The 17,429-nt window shown below is 42.4% G+C and overlaps 3 protein-coding genes across 12 annotated transcripts in view; 1 reads left to right on the top strand and 2 right to left on the bottom strand.

Annotated features, from left to right (window-relative positions):
• Positions 1-5,695, bottom strand: part of Dysc (whirlin protein dyschronic) — a 132,161-nt gene extending 126,466 nt beyond the window's left edge. For all 8 annotated transcript variants that reach the window (XR_013102705.1, XM_076908086.1, XM_076908085.1 and 5 more), the window contains exon 1: positions 5,570-5,695. The gene's annotated coding sequence lies outside the window, so the exon portion shown is untranslated. The remainder of the gene's footprint in view (positions 1-5,569) is intronic.
• The window catches only part of Med27 (mediator complex subunit 27), a 419,500-nt gene that overhangs the window by 224,040 nt on the left and 178,031 nt on the right, over positions 1-17,429 (top strand). The gene's annotated exons all lie outside the window — the stretch shown is intronic.
• Rgl (Ral guanine nucleotide dissociation stimulator-like) overlaps positions 9,930-17,429 on the bottom strand; it is a 60,263-nt gene continuing 52,763 nt past the window's right edge. For all 3 annotated transcript variants that reach the window (XM_076908096.1, XM_076908095.1, XM_076908097.1), the window contains 5 exons: positions 16,285-16,389; positions 14,318-14,747; positions 11,703-12,325; positions 10,976-11,290; positions 9,930-10,888 (listed from right to left, as the gene is read on the bottom strand). In XM_076908096.1, the coding sequence (XP_076764211.1) occupies positions 10,241-10,888; positions 10,976-11,290; positions 11,703-12,325; positions 14,318-14,747; positions 16,285-16,389 (2,121 nt within the window). In that variant the 3' untranslated portion in view covers positions 9,930-10,240. The remainder of the gene's footprint in view (positions 10,889-10,975; positions 11,291-11,702; positions 12,326-14,317; positions 14,748-16,284; positions 16,390-17,429) is intronic.

Genomic DNA, 17,429 nt, shown 5'->3' on the forward strand with positions numbered 1-17,429 from the left:
TACCTTTAAAAGATCAAAGTTTTGCATAAATCATCTTGGCAAGATTAGCAATGTTTCGTTCGAAATTTGTTAGTTTTAATTTTAAGTAACCTCGAAGCTCTACGTTCAATTTATTTCTTCGCTTTGTTAAAATAGAATTAACATGACTGAAATCAGAATTAACCATATACGGGCTTGGGAATGGAATTAGAAAGCGTTACAAAGTTTTGGATATTTTTGTGTAATATTTACAAGTGCTCCGTAGCGAAAGAGTTAACACGATGGCGCTGGCGTCGAGATCTCCCTCGAAAGTCAACGTTTCGACGACTTATTAACCCTCCTCTCGACGCGATACTTTCGTGAATCTTTGCTTTATGAGAAGAAAGAACCGTAACTGCAACTGCCTTCTTGGTTGACGATGGATCGTGGAGTTAGTGATGTTGTTTAAATCAGGAATCATCAATGTGGTTGATATTGACCTCTGAGGATCGATTAGAGGTTGATGAATGCCAAAATGCTATTCAATCGCATATCTTTTGATAGTAACGCAGTATTAATGGATTTCGTTCGAGACAAATTTGTAATTACAATATAGTAAGTAAATTTGAAAATTTTAGATAAATATAAATACTGTAGATTCTTTTGTACAACACGTAAAGGTTATCGTATATTGCTAATGAGATGCAATTCAGTTAAAAATATTATTAGTATTATTTGTCGATATTTCCGATAATGAATAAATATTAAAAGTTGAATCAAATTATTGTTCTTTAATTTCTTCAAATGTGTATGTATATATTATTATTTCTTTTATAAACCATCACTGTTTCTTGATTTTCAGCTCCACTGTATATATATAAACAACAGATAACAATACGTGTACACTTGCTTTCCTAAACAAAAATTCAGAAACTACGCGAAAATGTTTAATTTACGCGTAATACGGGACTGTTTATCGCGCTGTATGAGCACTAATCGCATTTTATCGTCGTGTTACACGAGAGTGCGTTATATGAGAGTCCACTCGTACAATGTAGCAAGTAAAGTTGAAAATTTTAGAGGAACATAAATATTACACAAAAATATCCAAAACTTTGTAACGCTTTCTAATTCCATTCCCAAGCCCGTATATGGTTAATTCTGATTTCAGTCATGTTAATTCTATTTTAACAAAGCGAAGAAATAAATTGAACGTAGAGCTTCGAGGTTACTTAAAATTAAAACTAACAAATTTCGAACGAAACATTGCTAATCTTGCCAAGATGATTTATGCAAAACTTTGATCTTCTAAAAGTAAAATAAATCATTTAAGAAATGTATAAGGTTTTTTCTTTCTCTTTTAATATTTTTTTACAGAGAGGGTCGATAAGAAAATTAGCAAATTTTTAGGGCTCAATGATTAAAAAAGTTTGACGACCCCTGGTTTAAATGACAGCATCATCCGATACGACGCCATTATTCTCGTATCTAAAGAACGTCATATTATATGAAACTTGTTTGTATCGCTCGTGAATTATTCAGTAATTGAAATATAATGACTACACGGACGATCGATAAAATTGTAAATCCAGTTTTGCCATTCAAATTTCAACTATCTCAAAAACTAGATTTAACCACTTTGACTCGTGAACGAGCACCATAAATCGCTCTGTTAAGTTTAACCCTTTGTCACTTAAAATCTGTCTTCGAACTCGAGAGCTTCTCAATGAAGACGACGTAAATAATTTTCAAAATGAATTAATTCGTAATGACTTCATTTATTCCGTTAGTAAATTATAGAACTGTAAAAAGAAAACTGTCTCTTTTTTTCAAGTGCAAAGGGTTAATAATAGACCCTTGCTCCTTCTCCAGTAAAATTGGTTGTACTCTGTGTTGGATTATTTCAACAGAAGTCAACGTAAAAGCAAAAATGAATTTTACATTAAGAAATAGAATTCTGTATACAAATAATGAATATTTGAGGGGACCTAAAGGCTTGAAAGAAGTACACGTAGCAGACTTTACGTCGCCATCTTTTTCTTAAACTAGAAGATTTCATACAATAGTTCGTACAACTCTCGAAATATACAAACGTTCTTCCAAGTCTTCTAACAAACTTCATAGCAAAAAGTATATCAGCAAAATTTCATTTTCCTCTACCCACATCCAACACTCAGATTTTTGTAAGAGAAGAAACGATCGTACGCAATACTCCTCGATCTGAAAGCTACCAACCAACAATTGCCCCAAATGTACCGTCTGGCACCATAACCCCAAGGTACAGTAATAAAATGCAACGATCGAACGATAGATCGTCGAACACAGAGAGCGCCACCACTTAGCTGGCATAAGTTAGCCAAGGGTTATTAGCAGATGGTTGAAATCGAAATTCGGCTGTTTTTGTACTAGCGATAGATCGATCCACGTCGAGAGAAACGCGATACGGGATGCGAGTAAGGCACGCGGTGGTGCGACGCGAGAAAACGGGGGCGCGAAAGGGGGATGGCGGCGGTTGCACGGGCGGAGGCGGTGTTTGCTAATAATAAAAGCGGAGGAATATTTCCTGTACGTGGTGGAAACGCGTCAGCGACGAGTGATAAAAGCGATACGGATGGAACACTGGGAAATTGATGAAAAAGGTTTTCAAGGTACAGGGTGGTGGGACAGGGTGCCTGGCGCGTATTAACGACTGCTGTGTTCGTATATTTGCGCAGCGTTTCAATTTTCATCGGTTTAATTTTGGGACGAGGTTATTGCTAACGCGAACGAGGTTGCGAAGGATGATTTTTTGTGTGTTTCAGATGAAACTCGATTGACATTTAACCCCTATGGCTACTGTGGGCGCATATACGCGCTCAGAAATGTTGCTTTTGTGACACGAAGAAGGTATATAAGCGCTGAACACAGTTTGGTTTTCTGACACGGAGGGCGCATAGAAGCGCACTCTGGATATTGTATCTATAATTATTCCGATAGATCTCAATTCAGTTAGATAAAAGTGAACGCCAATTTCGCTGTTACACGTTTCGTTAATTACATGTTATTTACTGGTCCAGAAGCAATCAACAAACAAATATTCCGTTTTTTTCCGTTTTCACCTGTAGTCAAAGGGTTAATGGAACAATTGAAAGTTAATGAAGCGCGTTGCTTGGGTTTGCTGTGAAAGAGGAAAGATGGAAGGAAAAGAGAGGGAAGAACGTTTCGTCCTGCGTCCGCTAGTGGACTCATGATCACTGCTGTTACCTAGCAGGCTGTGCCTTAGACATGGAGATGTTAGGAAGTTAGGTCAAGAAGTGGTATATATTGAAACAGATGGGAAATTGTGTAACTTGGGGAAACTGTGGATGTAAATGTCCCTCTAGTGGCGAGTGTCGTAAGGCCACCACATTAATATTTCAGTGTTTTCGATACTGGGTCGCTTATGTACAGCAATGTCGAAAATCTAGTTGTCCCACAAATGACTGACAAGACAATTGAATCGGTTATTAAAAACTGGAGTGGTTCTCTGTTCTTAGATCTTGCGTGTGACTGGAAAACTGATTATTTCCTAATAAATTTATTTTCATATTTTCACGACAACGAATTCACTGTCAACGAGAGAAGATGACCGAATAAACGTATAAATACTCATCCCATTTCAATGGGAACAAAACAGAACCGTTCTATTCTCGACGAAGAAAAAAGGACTTAGCCAAAGTGTACAACGATGAAAGGAATTCGCGAAAGAAAATTGCGAACAAAAATCGCAAACGATCTTCTTTCGCCTGGGCCGATTCAATTGTGGCGGAAACGCGTTGATAAAGCGCACCGTTGTGCACCCGGTTAACCGGAGAACCAGGAATTGCACGACGCTGGGGGAGAAAAAAACCCTCTTCCTCGCGGATGAACCAGCGAGCGTTACAAAAGACGTAGCAGCTGGCTTCGCCAGCGAGCAAAAACGTGGAACGGAACGAAGACAAAGGTGGAACCGAAACTGCGCTCGAAGCACGGGTCGTGGAGAGCGGAAGGGGTGAGTGGGTGTAGGGGGTAGCTGGCTGGAGGAGAGGTATAAAAATATAAGCGAGGAACAAGTGGAGGTTATAGGAATACGGGTACGTGATGAACGCGTGAAACGTGGAAAAATGTAGGGAAAAAGAAAAACGAGGTGGCGACAGGTGGAAGGGTGGGAGGGTGGAGATGGTGGCCACTTGACTTTGGGCTGCGAGTAACTCGTGGCCAGACGGAAGTGGCCTAGACGAAGACAAAGAGCCGGGGAACGAACGGACAGCGGGACGCGAAGATTTCGCTAGAAATAGCCCGTGGTACGTGGCGCAAGAACCGCCAGGGGGTGGTTTTCTAGAGGTTGAAACTGGCTCGCGCCGATATTAGGGAATTAAGCGCGCAGCCGAGCAGAAACCGTGCTCGGCTGAACGCACGTGATCGTTACAAGTGGAATTTTTTTTTCTTCCTTTCTTTGCTGAAAAAATATTGCGATTAACTTCCGTCTTTTTTACGTTTTCACAGTTGAATGTCTTGATTGTAACGCTGTCTTCTTGTGGGACATTGTAGATTAATGCGTGACGTCGCGACGCCTCGTACGATGGTCGTAAAAGCTGCGGCTACTTTTAGAGATATTTTCGAGGAGTGCTCATCGATTTTACTAAAGAGTACGCTCGATGCTATTTTTCTTTTTGCGCTGCACGCTTGGTCGACGTGGAATGTAGGTTAAAATGCGTGATGTAAAGCGGGTGGAAAAGCGATGTCTAAATTGGTGTTGGTTCCGTCGTTTCTGAATGCAGACGGCGAGCTCAGAATCCATTCAGCGTGAGCGATGAAAAACGACGACGAAAGTGATTAAATGTTTAAAAGATTCGCTGTAAATAATGTACAAGGAACGTTTGTTTTTACGAGAACTGAGTCACACTGACTGGTTTCTGAAACCCAACTCTAAAGACCGTAGAAGATTCGCCATTGTAACAATCGCAAAGAAACTTCTGGCCAAAGTTTGAACCCACAGCAAGATACATAGAAGACTTGCTATCGGGTCAAGGAGACACGTGAAGATTTATACCACGTTCTGAAAGAAGAATTAACTTAACGCTCGGTGCGAAGAGAAGAATCAGCTAGCAGAGTCCTAGCCACTCGTCAGTCGAGTAATAACGAATCAAGGTATCAGAAAAAAGTAGTTTGAAGATTAACTTACGATCTACGAAATTGCATAAAAGAATACAACCATTCCAAATGATAAGAATACATCCTCAAAGAATTCGATATTTAATACTAACAGAACAAAAAATACTTATTAACTGCAACCAAACGACCAACCAACTAAAAAGACAAATATCCAAGAGACATCATCGCAAACTTCTAAAACTCCAAGGATCGGAAGATCCTTGAAAACCACGTGAATCCAGACGAAGAGAGGGTGAACCCAGAACACCGTTCTACAACCCACCAGCGGAAATCGAACGCGGAGGGTAGTTTGACGGGAAACGAAGGATGATCCTACAAAAGGAGCGCAGAGAAGTTGCATCTGCCATCTCGCGCCACGGTGTACCGCGTTGCGCTCGAGGTACGCCTAATCGACCAGCGATCACCAGGACAGTTTCCTGTCAGCGAATAAAGGACTCACGTTTCTTCTCATCTCGCGTCGGATCCAGGTCCGTGCTCACGTGCGGCTGTCCAATAGTCGCACGGTCGTTGCACCGTCGGGCCTCGCTGCGGCAGCGGCCTTCCGAACGGGGACGTGCTCCGCCGCGTTAACAAAGGGGACGACGAGAACGTGTACGAGGAGGTCGAGGGCGGCGAATGCGACGACGATCGACCGCGACGATGTCGATGCGGGACGAGCGACGCACGTAACGACGGCACGGGATGGCGAGCACTCGGTGCGTTCGCGAACCACACGCGAGCAACAAGCATCGCCCCAGCTCGGCACCAAGCTCACGACTGCCACTCAGGGCTTAGCTGGGGGTTGCTTCGACTCCGGTTCACCGGTTCAATCGGTGGCCAGGGGTGGCCTCCGAGGGGCCAGGGGCGCGATCGTTGCCCGACGCACCCACTGCCGTCTGGAGGCTACGCGGGGAACGTGGTTCGAGGGCAGCGCGCAAGCTCGCGGCTACGGCGCACAGCGGAGGGTGGCGCGAGTTTTTTTTTTGCTTTTTTTTACCCACGCGATACGAATCTTAACGTGGATCCATCCTGCTTCGACTTTTACTCGCGTTCTGGAAATTTTGTGTTAGTTAAGGTGGTAGAAGAAATTAATTATAAAAGGAATTTTTAGGTTGATTCATTTCTCGTTTCTGTTCTATTTATTGGCGCACATCGGAGGGCAGCGCTAGAGTTTTTCTTTTTTTTCCCACGCGATGCGAATCTTAACGTGGATCCATTCTGCTTTGACTTTCACCCGCGTTTTGGAAATTTTGTTAGTCGAAGTGGTGGAAAGAATTAATTACAAAAGGAATTTTCAGATTGATTCATTTTTCGTTTCTGTTCAATTTATTGCCGCACAGCAGAGGGTGGCGCAAGAATTTTTCTTTTTTTTCCCCCCCACGCAACACGAATCCTAACGTGGATCCATCCTGCTTTGACTTTTACCCGCGTTTTGGAAATTTTGTGTTAGTTAAGGTGGTGGAAGAAATTAATTACAAAAGGAATTTTCATATCGATTTATTTCTCGTTTCTGTTCAATTCATTAACGCACAGCGGAGGGTTACACGTTTTTTTTCCCCACGCGACACGAATTGTAACGAGGATCCATCCTACTTTGACTTTTACCCTCGTTTTGGAAATTCTATGTTACTCGAGGTATCGGAAAGAATTAATTAGAAAAGGAATTTTCAGATTGATCCCATTTCTTGTTTCTGTTCAATTTATTCTTCTGTTGCAGGAAATAACGGAAGAAATGATTATAGAAGAAGTTTTCATAGATAACGAGATTCACTAAGATGGTTAAAGGTATATCGTTCAATAGAGTTTTGTGAAAATAGTACACCAGTGAGATAGATTTTGAATATTGAATTTAGGGTCCAATTTGGACGAGAAAACAATTTGCGATTGCAAATTCGGTGCTCGAGATTGAAACACTCGTGTTTCGTACACGTGGATTACGTTATTGAAGTAACCCATTGGATATGAATGAAGTATCTCTCTTTCGCGGAGGGTGAAGGTAAACGTCAGAATAGATTTTCGAGTTTAATAAAACAGAGTGGAATCCTGATGGAGAGGAAGGTACGAAGCGTTCTATGTATAGAAATAAGTCTATCCGACGAGTTTCTGCTGGTCGACCGGAATACATCCATGCCAGTCGCTGCTGATCCGGCGACGCAGTAGAAACTGCCCGATCACGGGCAGACACGCGATGCTTGCGTTAACTCTCTAAATTAAAACTGTGACGCGATACCCGATGCGAGACGGACAGCCGAGAAAGCGCACGAGTAAACAAACACTTTCGTGATCGAAAACCATTTCATCGACGGTACAAAAAGCACTTTCTTACGTGCACCAAGCGAACGTTCCCTACGTCGATCACGTATTAAATTCTCGCTCTCATAACCGCTGGAATCTCTGTGCAAATAGAGATCGAAGATACGGACAATATCCCAAGAAACTCGCGAGACGTTTCCATCGAACGTTCTCGCTCTCGTACCCGGCTAGAAATCAGTATCCGCAAGTAGATTTCACAAATGAAAGGTAAATAATGTATTCTATGGCACATTTAATCCTTTGGATCCAAAATAACACTCTGAATCTACTCAAAAAAAGAAAGAAAAGAGAGAGAACCGTATATCAAATTCAGCATTTACGAGGCCAACATCACAGACGCCCACATCAGGGGGGGATGTTCCAAACGAATCGGTGGTAATCGCGTTAACCGCGACACGTGGCGAAATGCCGACACTTAGAATCAATTAAGCCTCCGTCGGCATGCACGTTCGAATTCCTTTGGTTCGGTATTTCTGACGTAAACGCGACCTTGGGCCAATTCGGGCGCGCGTTGCCTAACACGGTACGAGCAGGAAGCTCGCCCTTATGGGATCGATCGCGTCAGAGCGGGGCGATTGCGGCCAGTTTGTCGAAACTGTTAGCATCGATGCCCAGCCCCTCGCATCAACGCGCGTTTCCTTTGCTAAACGCGAAACGGGTGGGGAAAACACCTACCTGCATGCTCCGCTGGGCGCTTGGCACCCTCTTCGAGGAGGGATCAACAGGTTCGCGTGCCGGATGTTCTGGCATACCGGAAGTCATCAGCAAGGCCGCACGACGTAGTTCGCCACCGATTTCATACGGTTACGATCTGATCATCCTCACTCTCTCTCTCTCTCTTGTGGCTCGAGATGGGTGGTCGTAAAAGTTAGTGGTCGATGAGCTCTGGATAAGGCGATAAGGGAATTGATGCAGGATTACTGGAGCCTTTGGTAAGTGAGACAAAGAAAGAATTAGAATGGATCGGTCCACAGGAATGAGATAAAGTAAGTAGTGGGTAATAGTTGAATAAAAGTGGGGGCAAATGTTAGTCGTAAATGCTCAGTTTCGAGGATTTCCTTAAGATCGAGGTAAGAGAGCTATTGTTGGGGTGAAGGGTGCGAATGAAAGTGAATGGATGGCTGGAATGCGAAAGAGGAAAGCGGAGAAGAAAAGAAATTGGTCAAAAGGATCGCGTTGGGTGTGTGTATAATAAAATTCTCCGTTTTAAGGCGAGGAATAAATTAAGGCCTTTAAACGGGACAAAGGAACGTAGAACGGAATGAAACCACAGAGGGATTGTTCGCTGAGTCGGAAAGCTAACTAAAAAGCGAACGATCGTGAGATGGAATAGTTGTATAAAATCTCTAAAGAGGAGCGTAAAAGACAATTGTCCGCAGGATCAAAAGGCTGAGTAAAATTGTAGGCCATCTATTCTCACTTTTATCGACTCGCTTTACATTTATAAGTTGCACGAATTTTCAGTAAAGAATCGACGTGTACACGAACAAATACAGCTAATCAGAGACGTTCCTAGGAAATCGGGGTCGATAAGAGGTAAGTACAAAATTGCCTAAGCTAAACAACGCGTCGAGGATCGAAGCGCGTCGACGTGACGTTCGCGAACGGCCTCGACGCGCTTCGATCCCGCGGTTCTTCAGTTTCTGTGCTTTTTCTCTGGCTCTGTTACGAGACACATGCAGGCTCCTTGTAAAAATATATCAACGCACGCTCACACGCGTCCCAAGGTGTCTCATCCTCGATATTCGAACGAGTATTTCATCTACACCACACTGCCCCACGAATGTATACGCGTATTCGATTTTGGTTATACGTTCATCGTTTTTAACTGTTCTAGTCCCAAAAGCCGAAACAAGAGATTCCAATATCACAGAATTTAATTTCTCTGTTCCCCGCATCATTGTCGCTGATGCGCGGCTAGAAAAATGAATCACGGAATGGACGAATGGTTGAACGATGCTTGAACAATTTTCTCTCCTTTAATTTTCCTCCCCTTGTTTTTTTTTCGTTTGTTTCCATTTTCGATTGCGGAAAAAAAAAAGAAAAAAAAGAGAACAGTAATTGACAATTGTTTCATCGAGTCCGCTTGACTCTCGCGAACGATCGAGTTCGAAGCCACAACTACGAAACTAAACTTATATACAAAATCACAATGATCATCCCGCGGATGCGCTACGCACGCTCGTCGCGACTCCCTCTCCGCCCATAATCTCGTGGAATCCGCAATGGATCCGTATAAATTACACACCGCGAATGCTAAGAGCAGTTTCGCGCACCGTGCAAGCTGTCTCCTTTCTAACTTGTCTTTGTTCGTTTCACGTGTGCTTAAACATACCTTAAGCTTACATCGATCCGCGAACCACGCGATTAAACACCAACGTCCACACTCCGTCGTAGGCTGGTAACGTCACGTTCGAAAGGAATACAACGAAAAGAAAAAAATAAATGGTAGAGACAGGATCGCAGGGTACCTCGAATCGGTGCATCGCGTCGTTCGAGATAATCACTCGTGGGAAAAGAAAAGAAAAAAGAACCGCGATATAACGAACATTGGTACTGTGTCATGGGTAGGAGAAAGTAAAAGAAAAGACGATGCACGCAACATCGCATACCTAATGAGATTCTGCTAGCTCCTCAGTTTGACCGTTCTTCGCAAATCTCGCTCTGCTACGGAAGAGCGCTCGAAGAATGGACCAAGTGTCCTCTTAAAAGAACGCGTCCCAGCACGACGTCTGGAATGTTTCGTCCCCCCTGATCGTTCTCGACGCGACCAGCTACTAATTACAAACAATCCTACGTCTCCCCTTAACGTTCGACACTACCGCTTGTTGCTGGTCTTGCTCTTAGGGCTCTCCGTGGCGCTATCGTTAGGCTCTTTCCTAGGCCGCAGGATGAAGTTCAGGTTGTGCGCGGTGTTCACGGCGTAGTAAACGTTCGCGGAGTTCGGCAGCACCATTTCACGATCGGGCAACACTTGCGCGAGCGTGTACTGGTCAGGGCTGCCCTCTATACCTAGCTTGAGCATCGCGTTACGTATCACTTGCGGCGTCCTCTCGTTATTCGAGAGCATGATGGATTTGTAGAGCACCACGCCCTCGGTTTCGACGTTGTCGCTCTCCATGGTGACCTTGATTATGTAGAAATCCGGGGAGCTCTTGTGCGAGTGGCTGGGGCTGGAGAGGCCAGCGGGATTGGGACTGTTCCCGTTGGCGGTGATGGCAGTCGGTGGCGCTAGTCTGTTCTGCTGGTTCCCAGTTGCCCCGCTGCCTCCGCCTGAGCTAAGCGACACGTCTAACGACGGCAGGGACGAGCTGGAGGACGAGCTGGACATCTGGGACGGCGAGGTGCGTCGATCGAGAGAGTTGTGCGGCGAGCTGGGCAGAGAATCCAGGTCGCAATAGAACTGGGAGCTGCTCGAGCTCGACGTCGACGCTATCGAGTCGTTTTTGCGATGACCCTGATGACTCTGCAAGACAAGTCTGGGCTTAGGCTTCTCGTCGAGGGGGGCGGGTGAACGGGACCGCGTTATCGAGATCAGGGAGAGCATGCTGACCTGCTTCTTCTTGCCACGATTGCTCAGAGTGTTTCCGGGCGGCGGCGCCTCGATCTGGCAGCTTAGTTTGTACGCCTCGCGATCGTCCAGCACCACCACAGAATGGAACCAACGGTCGAACAGGGAGTCCGTGCTGAAGTTGTACGCGTTCGCCGCGCCTTGGAGCAATCTTATCCTGGCGAGTACCTCGAATTCTTTCCGCCTCTTGTCGAAATTGATCAGACCCTCGGCTATGGTGTCCGGAATCGCGGTGTCTATCATGGTGAGATCCGTCAGGAAGGTTCCCAGGTATGGTATCGTCCCGTAACTGATATTCTAAACAAAGAGAAACCTTCAATTGCAGTTGCCAATCATTTTAATTGACGAATCCTTAACATAAGCTACGGAAAACATTTATCGTACCACTTTGCAATTTAGTATGACTTCACGAGATATTTTTAAATTAATACGAACCATAAGACGAATATAAATGACAAAGACACAGAGATCAAAATATCAATGTGACAAAAGTTAATCAATTTCACACGGTTCGAATATTTTTACAAGACCGATCGTTAACCGTTCAATTATCGTTCTCAGTCTATTTAACCCCGTTAGATACTCTCTTTAACGATTTCGCGCTGCTGTCCGCAGGAGGCGCCAGACTTATTGAGACAATCTGTCGCTCGTGTTAAGATCAAAGCGATACGATAAACATCACCAGTGACGCACCACGGATCAAACTTACGCCAGCGTGAGTGTTCTGCTTTTGAAACAACTTCTGCAGGTGCCTGTCGCTCCTGCCAGCGGTGTCGGCGAACTTCGCCGTGCCCTCCTTGATCAAAAGCTCCCGTTGCGTCCACGCGTTGTTCTCCTCTGAAAAGATCCTCTCCAGCTCCCTGAACAACTCGTGTTTCTCTCTGGGCATACACTGCCAACACTTCTCCAACCTGTACACTGGGTTACTCTGAAGGCCAGATACGATGGCTTTCAAGCTGCTGAAATTCTTGAGCACGCGCAATTCCTGAGCAATGTCGATCCAGGTCTCGAGGGTCCTGGCTCGCTCCTGGGATCTCAGCGTCGGTTCCATCAGAATGGTGGATATGACTCGAAGCGAGACGGCGTTGAATTGGTTCACGGTGGCCAGTACGGTGGCTGCTTCGTGACTCCTCGAGCGATCCCTTCTGGACCAAACAGCGCCCAGACATTGATGGGCGACGAGTTTCTTGAACACCTCTGCGTCCATGCGGGTCAACTGCTCGGCGAAGTGTCGACGCGGGACGTCGGGGAAGCTGTAGCTCGTCCAGTGATCCACGATCGGATCCGGAGAGCCACGCGGCAGTCGACCATTGTCGTACACCATACAAGAATCTGGAATAGAACAGATGATTGGTAATCGTTCTCCTCTCGCGTGTTAAAGAGAAGTTTGAATAAGTCGCATGTATTTTGGAAATATACGTTGGTTAATTAGATAGATGAATCGTGTCTGTTGTAGCAAATTACAAGTTAACGCATTTATCGGGAGAGACATGCCAAATTGTGATACGCGGCATGGCAAACATCCGGTCGACGTGCAGCGTTGTTGCAAAAGTGACGAATGAAATGCCACATATGGCACGCACGTTGATATAGATACAAGTATTGAATCACCGTGCGAAAGCTATTCGAAAAATTTTCATGACATCAATTTTTTTCTCGCTATCTCGGTCGAATTCTAAATCTCAGGCTTTGAGATTATTTTTAACCCCTTGGATTCACATATTGCGCTTGTATGTTGCCATGCAATCGCCATTCTACATTTTGTTATCATATGTATATATTTACATTAGTATTATATTCTAGAGACCCTTGTTCCAATGTATTCTTTTATTTTCTGCCTAAATGTAAATACGTGTACTCGTAAACCAGGATTACATATTGATAAATATTTTGAGCGATATCATAGGATACAAAATTAGAAAACATAAATTTTTTAACATTACTTGTATCATTTTTACTTTCTCGCTTCTTCACAGTTGTTTTTATTTTTTTTTATATGTTTTATAGGTACTGTAATGCAAGATTGTATTTTCGAGAGGAATATTGAAGCGTCTTTCTGGAGCCAGAACTATATTTCATATCCTAAATGTTATGTAATAAAAAATATACTAAAGCCTCATATTTTACGTAGTACAGCATTATTTTATAGCTTTTATTATTCCTGTGTGTCTTATATGTTCCTTCCAATTTAGAAGTTAGTGTTATCTACTTTTTTTTTAATTTTGAAAAATGCAAATTTATATACACATTACATAGATTTTCAAAATTTGTGTATTACTTTAATATTTTTCATTAAATCGACTAGTTAAGATGTAATACAAGAAATGTTTTCATCTTGATTGAATACGAAAAATAATTCCCAAATATAAATACGAGATAACAAGATTAATTAAAATTTGAAAAAGTTGTACAAACGAAGGGCGAAACGTAAAATAATTATTTATATAAAAAAAATTGTTTAATGAACCACGTTTCTATGACTAACTAAAAAATATAAAATAATTTCTCCTAGCCCCACAGAAATAATCTTGAAAATTTTTGGTTCTGAATTTTTAATAGTTACAAAAATACTTGTAAGATGAAACGTATGCAATAGATAATCGATGCTCGAATAGTTCACTTAAGTCATTAACAATTTTATTATATGCATCCCACGTTTTTCATTTTAAATTCTACAATTATTTTCATAGCTATTCAAAATACCCAGTCACAAATTTTCAAGACTACCTTTATAGAGCTGGCAGATTTTTTTCTCCTTTTTCTTCCTTCACTTCGCTATTTATATTATCATTATTATTATTTTTCCTTTTCTCTTTCTTCGTCCTTCACTTCATCATTAAATTATTACTATAATTATTTTCCTTTCTTTTCCTCCTTTACTTCCTTCTTTTTTTTCGCCACTTTCCTCATTAACAAATATTTTATTGTCATTTCTTTAATTATTCTTTTATCACTTCTATCAAAACTTATAATTCTGATTACTAATACAGACTCCAAAAATCGAGGTCCCTAAACTATACCCTAAGTTTAGTAATAGGGTTCTAAGACAGCCAGACAAGAAAGCGAGTTAATATTCCAGTGTCACCCATTCCTAAGCCACTTTAAAGTTTCAAGTCTCTACCTAATCTGGAAGTTAATACAAAATCAATTGCAAAATTAGTATCAAACGTACAAAAAGACGGACAAGAAAGCGAGTTAAAAAAGAAAAACGTTCTTATAAAATACAACGAACAAGTGTATACTGTTTGATATCGATAACATCGTGAAACATCCTGTTAAGAAGCAATTCCGCGGAACGCAGGCTCGACTCGAAAGTCTCCTTACCGATTTGATCTTCGCACTGAAACCTGTGCAAGCGATGCCTTGCCTTGAGCTCGAGCTCCGAGCCAGGAAGCCGTCGATGCGTGAAGTCCAGGAGCCTGGTGAGCAAAGGGTGACTCGGCGGCGACTTCCAATCGCCTGGATACGCGTCCAGCCAAACGTGCAGGGCCTGCACCAGCGTCTTCCGGTGCTGTTCACCTGTGAGCGCGCCGGAACCCTCGTCGAGCGCGTCGTACCTCGCCAGCAGCAACTCGAGGACCTCGCGCGGCGTCGTGAACGCCCGATACGTCGCCAGGAAGACGTTTATGTACGTCGACTCGAGTTCCCCGTCGTCGTTCGCCAAACTCTCGACCAGCCGCTGCACCGTGCCGGCCTTCAGGAAACGCACCCTGACCGTCTCCCATTCCAAGTGCGAGATCTCGTCGTCGGAGTCCTGCGATGAAAATGCAACAATTTTTATTCCACGCGTTTACGAATTTTCGAAATTTCCCACAGCTTTGATACTTTACACCCTATTCCTAAAATTTCGATATTTTACACCCACTTGTAGAGAAGTTTGTGAAATTTGTAGTTTTTTACGATTTTTTAGAGAAATGTGGAATTGTTGAATGGAGAAGGAGAGAGTGAGAGAGAAATAGAGAGAGAGAGAGAGAGAGAGAGAGAGGGGGAGAGGGGGAGAGAGAGAGAGAGAGAGAGAGAGAGGGAGAGAGAGAGACGAATAGAAAGGAATAGATAAAGGAGCTATTTCTTTTGGAAATGGAATAAGTCTACTTCTGAGAGAAAATAAGTAGTTTTAGTGAAATATAGATCTCCTTTTTTACACATTGAATGGAGCACGATTCCTTCATTCATTAATTACAACAATTTTAGCTATAAATTATTATTTTAGAAAATGGCATAAGTCCATTGGTAATACACAATTTTCGAAAACAGAAAAAGGAAATAGATTTCTTTTATATGCAATTGAAACGAAAAGATTATACCTCTGAACCAAATCTCTAGAAGAGGCAATATCAAAAAGAAAAATAAATATAAAATGATTGATAACGCCAAATTTTCTGCAGAACCTGTACTTTAGAACCTATAATTTGGAAAACGTGGAAGGTCTAAAAATTTCAGTAAAATTGCCATGTATATAATATAAAGCTCAAATATCTATATCAAGATAGGAATATGGTAATACGATGAGTCTACTGGCTTGCATATCTTCAATTTACTATGAATACTTCGCTAGATTAAATGTAAAGGAGAAATAGGTTTAAAATATAAATATGAATTCATTATTTTTAGTTATCTTCAGAATCTTTAGCTATCTTAAGTTATCTCTAGAAGTAATGTACTTTTTACCCTTGTCCTTTTATAACATAACAAATCAATTCTTAATAAACTCGATTATTCGAGTACTCACATGTCCTACTTTGATTATTATTTTTCCCATTAGAAACTCCACCTCAAAAAAGCTAACTTCTATAAAAATAAGAATTTAACCCTCTATAGACTCGCGTAAATTTCAAATAACAATTAATATATCGACATTTTGCCAAGCAATTCTAGCTTTTTCAAACGTATACGTCTCGAAAATAACTAATAGCAATATTGATGACAGTTATCAGCATTACTACCCAGAAGTATCAAAGTTAATACATTGCAAGTTATCTGCAAATAAAAAAAAATTTAGCCTATAGAATATCAAATCCACCCCTGTTTCAATTGAATATAATTAATTATTATCAAATGTGGTACAAGCCCATTTATACCTAAAAAGATCACATTCACCTTCAATACTTTTATCGATTACCATTGCACAATAAAATTAAACAGATTCGCAGCGTTAATAGTATCACTCAAATCGATGAAAACCAATTAAATTTTTTACCAATTCTCCACTCTCGAATCAATTAAAAATCACAAATGATCGTTTATCTAAATGGACTTCTACCACGTTGAACAGCTCGAATCCAGATCCTTACCGATGCAGAGAGGCTCCTGGTCGGCCTGTGGTAGCGGACCTTCTTCAGGTACACCGTGTATATGACGCCATCGCCCCTTTCCTCGCCCCATAAACGCCACGTGGGCTGCAAAGTAAAAGGAAACGGCAAAAGTTAGGAGGAGAAAAAGGCAGACGTCCGGACGAGGGTTCGGTGGGCGGTGACAACCGGCTGCACGACGAGCACCACGCGGCAGAACCGCTGGGGATGATTTACGCTGCTAATTTCACCAGCCAGCACACCCCCGCTCGCGACCATCTCTTTAATAGGGACGAGGCTAATCAATGGACGTCGCGTACGAGGCAGATTTATTTCAATAATCGACTTCCACCGCGACGTTTACCTCGAGTGCGCGTATCACGATTTGAATCGCGAATTACCCGGATCAGACGCTTCGTTAGCGTGTAATTCTAGCCTGGATAATTTTATGCTCGTCTCCTTGGAGGATTTAAAAGATTCTTTTTTAAATACAAAATTGCCCGCGTCGAGACGAGGGCAAGTTAAGAGCAGTTGAAAATGTTAAAATTCCAGTTTTCTTTTCTCGCTGGAGAGAGTTGCAGGTGCAGAGATTGGACCGCTCGCCAGATGTCGAATTCTTTCTGTTCGAAATGGTATACGATGCTCGAGTAGCTCGTTGGACACGTCACGTGTACGCTGAATCGAGTTTTTGAAAACTGAGTTGCAATATACTTTCGTGACTTTCGAAGCGAGACGTGCAGAACACGGATGCAACGTACACCCGTTATATTACTGTACTGTCGGAAGCTGGAAGACGCGTAAATAGTTTGGAGAGAGCAACGAAGCAGATTGCGAGATTAAATTTCTTAAAAAGACGAGGAGCGATGGAATCTTAAGTAATTACGTTTTGTATCAAATAATTGTTTAATTAACTGTAAGCACCAGTTGCCTACAGAGCAAACGTTTAATTAAACGATATTAGCTACCAAAATAGAAATACCAATGTTGCGTGAATATTAATTCACGCATGTTTGTTAATTGCTACAAAATCTACACAAAAATCACAAACACCCATCACAATTAATCAGTTTCCATTTATTTTACCCTCTACTCGCGTCGTTATCGAAAAACCAGCTAACCACCGAAAATACACCTCCATCTCTCGCAAC

The sequence above is a fragment of the Xylocopa sonorina genome, chromosome 17, assembly GCF_050948175.1.
Source record: "Xylocopa sonorina isolate GNS202 chromosome 17, iyXylSono1_principal, whole genome shotgun sequence".
Classification (NCBI taxonomy): domain Eukaryota; kingdom Metazoa; phylum Arthropoda; class Insecta; order Hymenoptera; family Apidae; genus Xylocopa; species Xylocopa sonorina.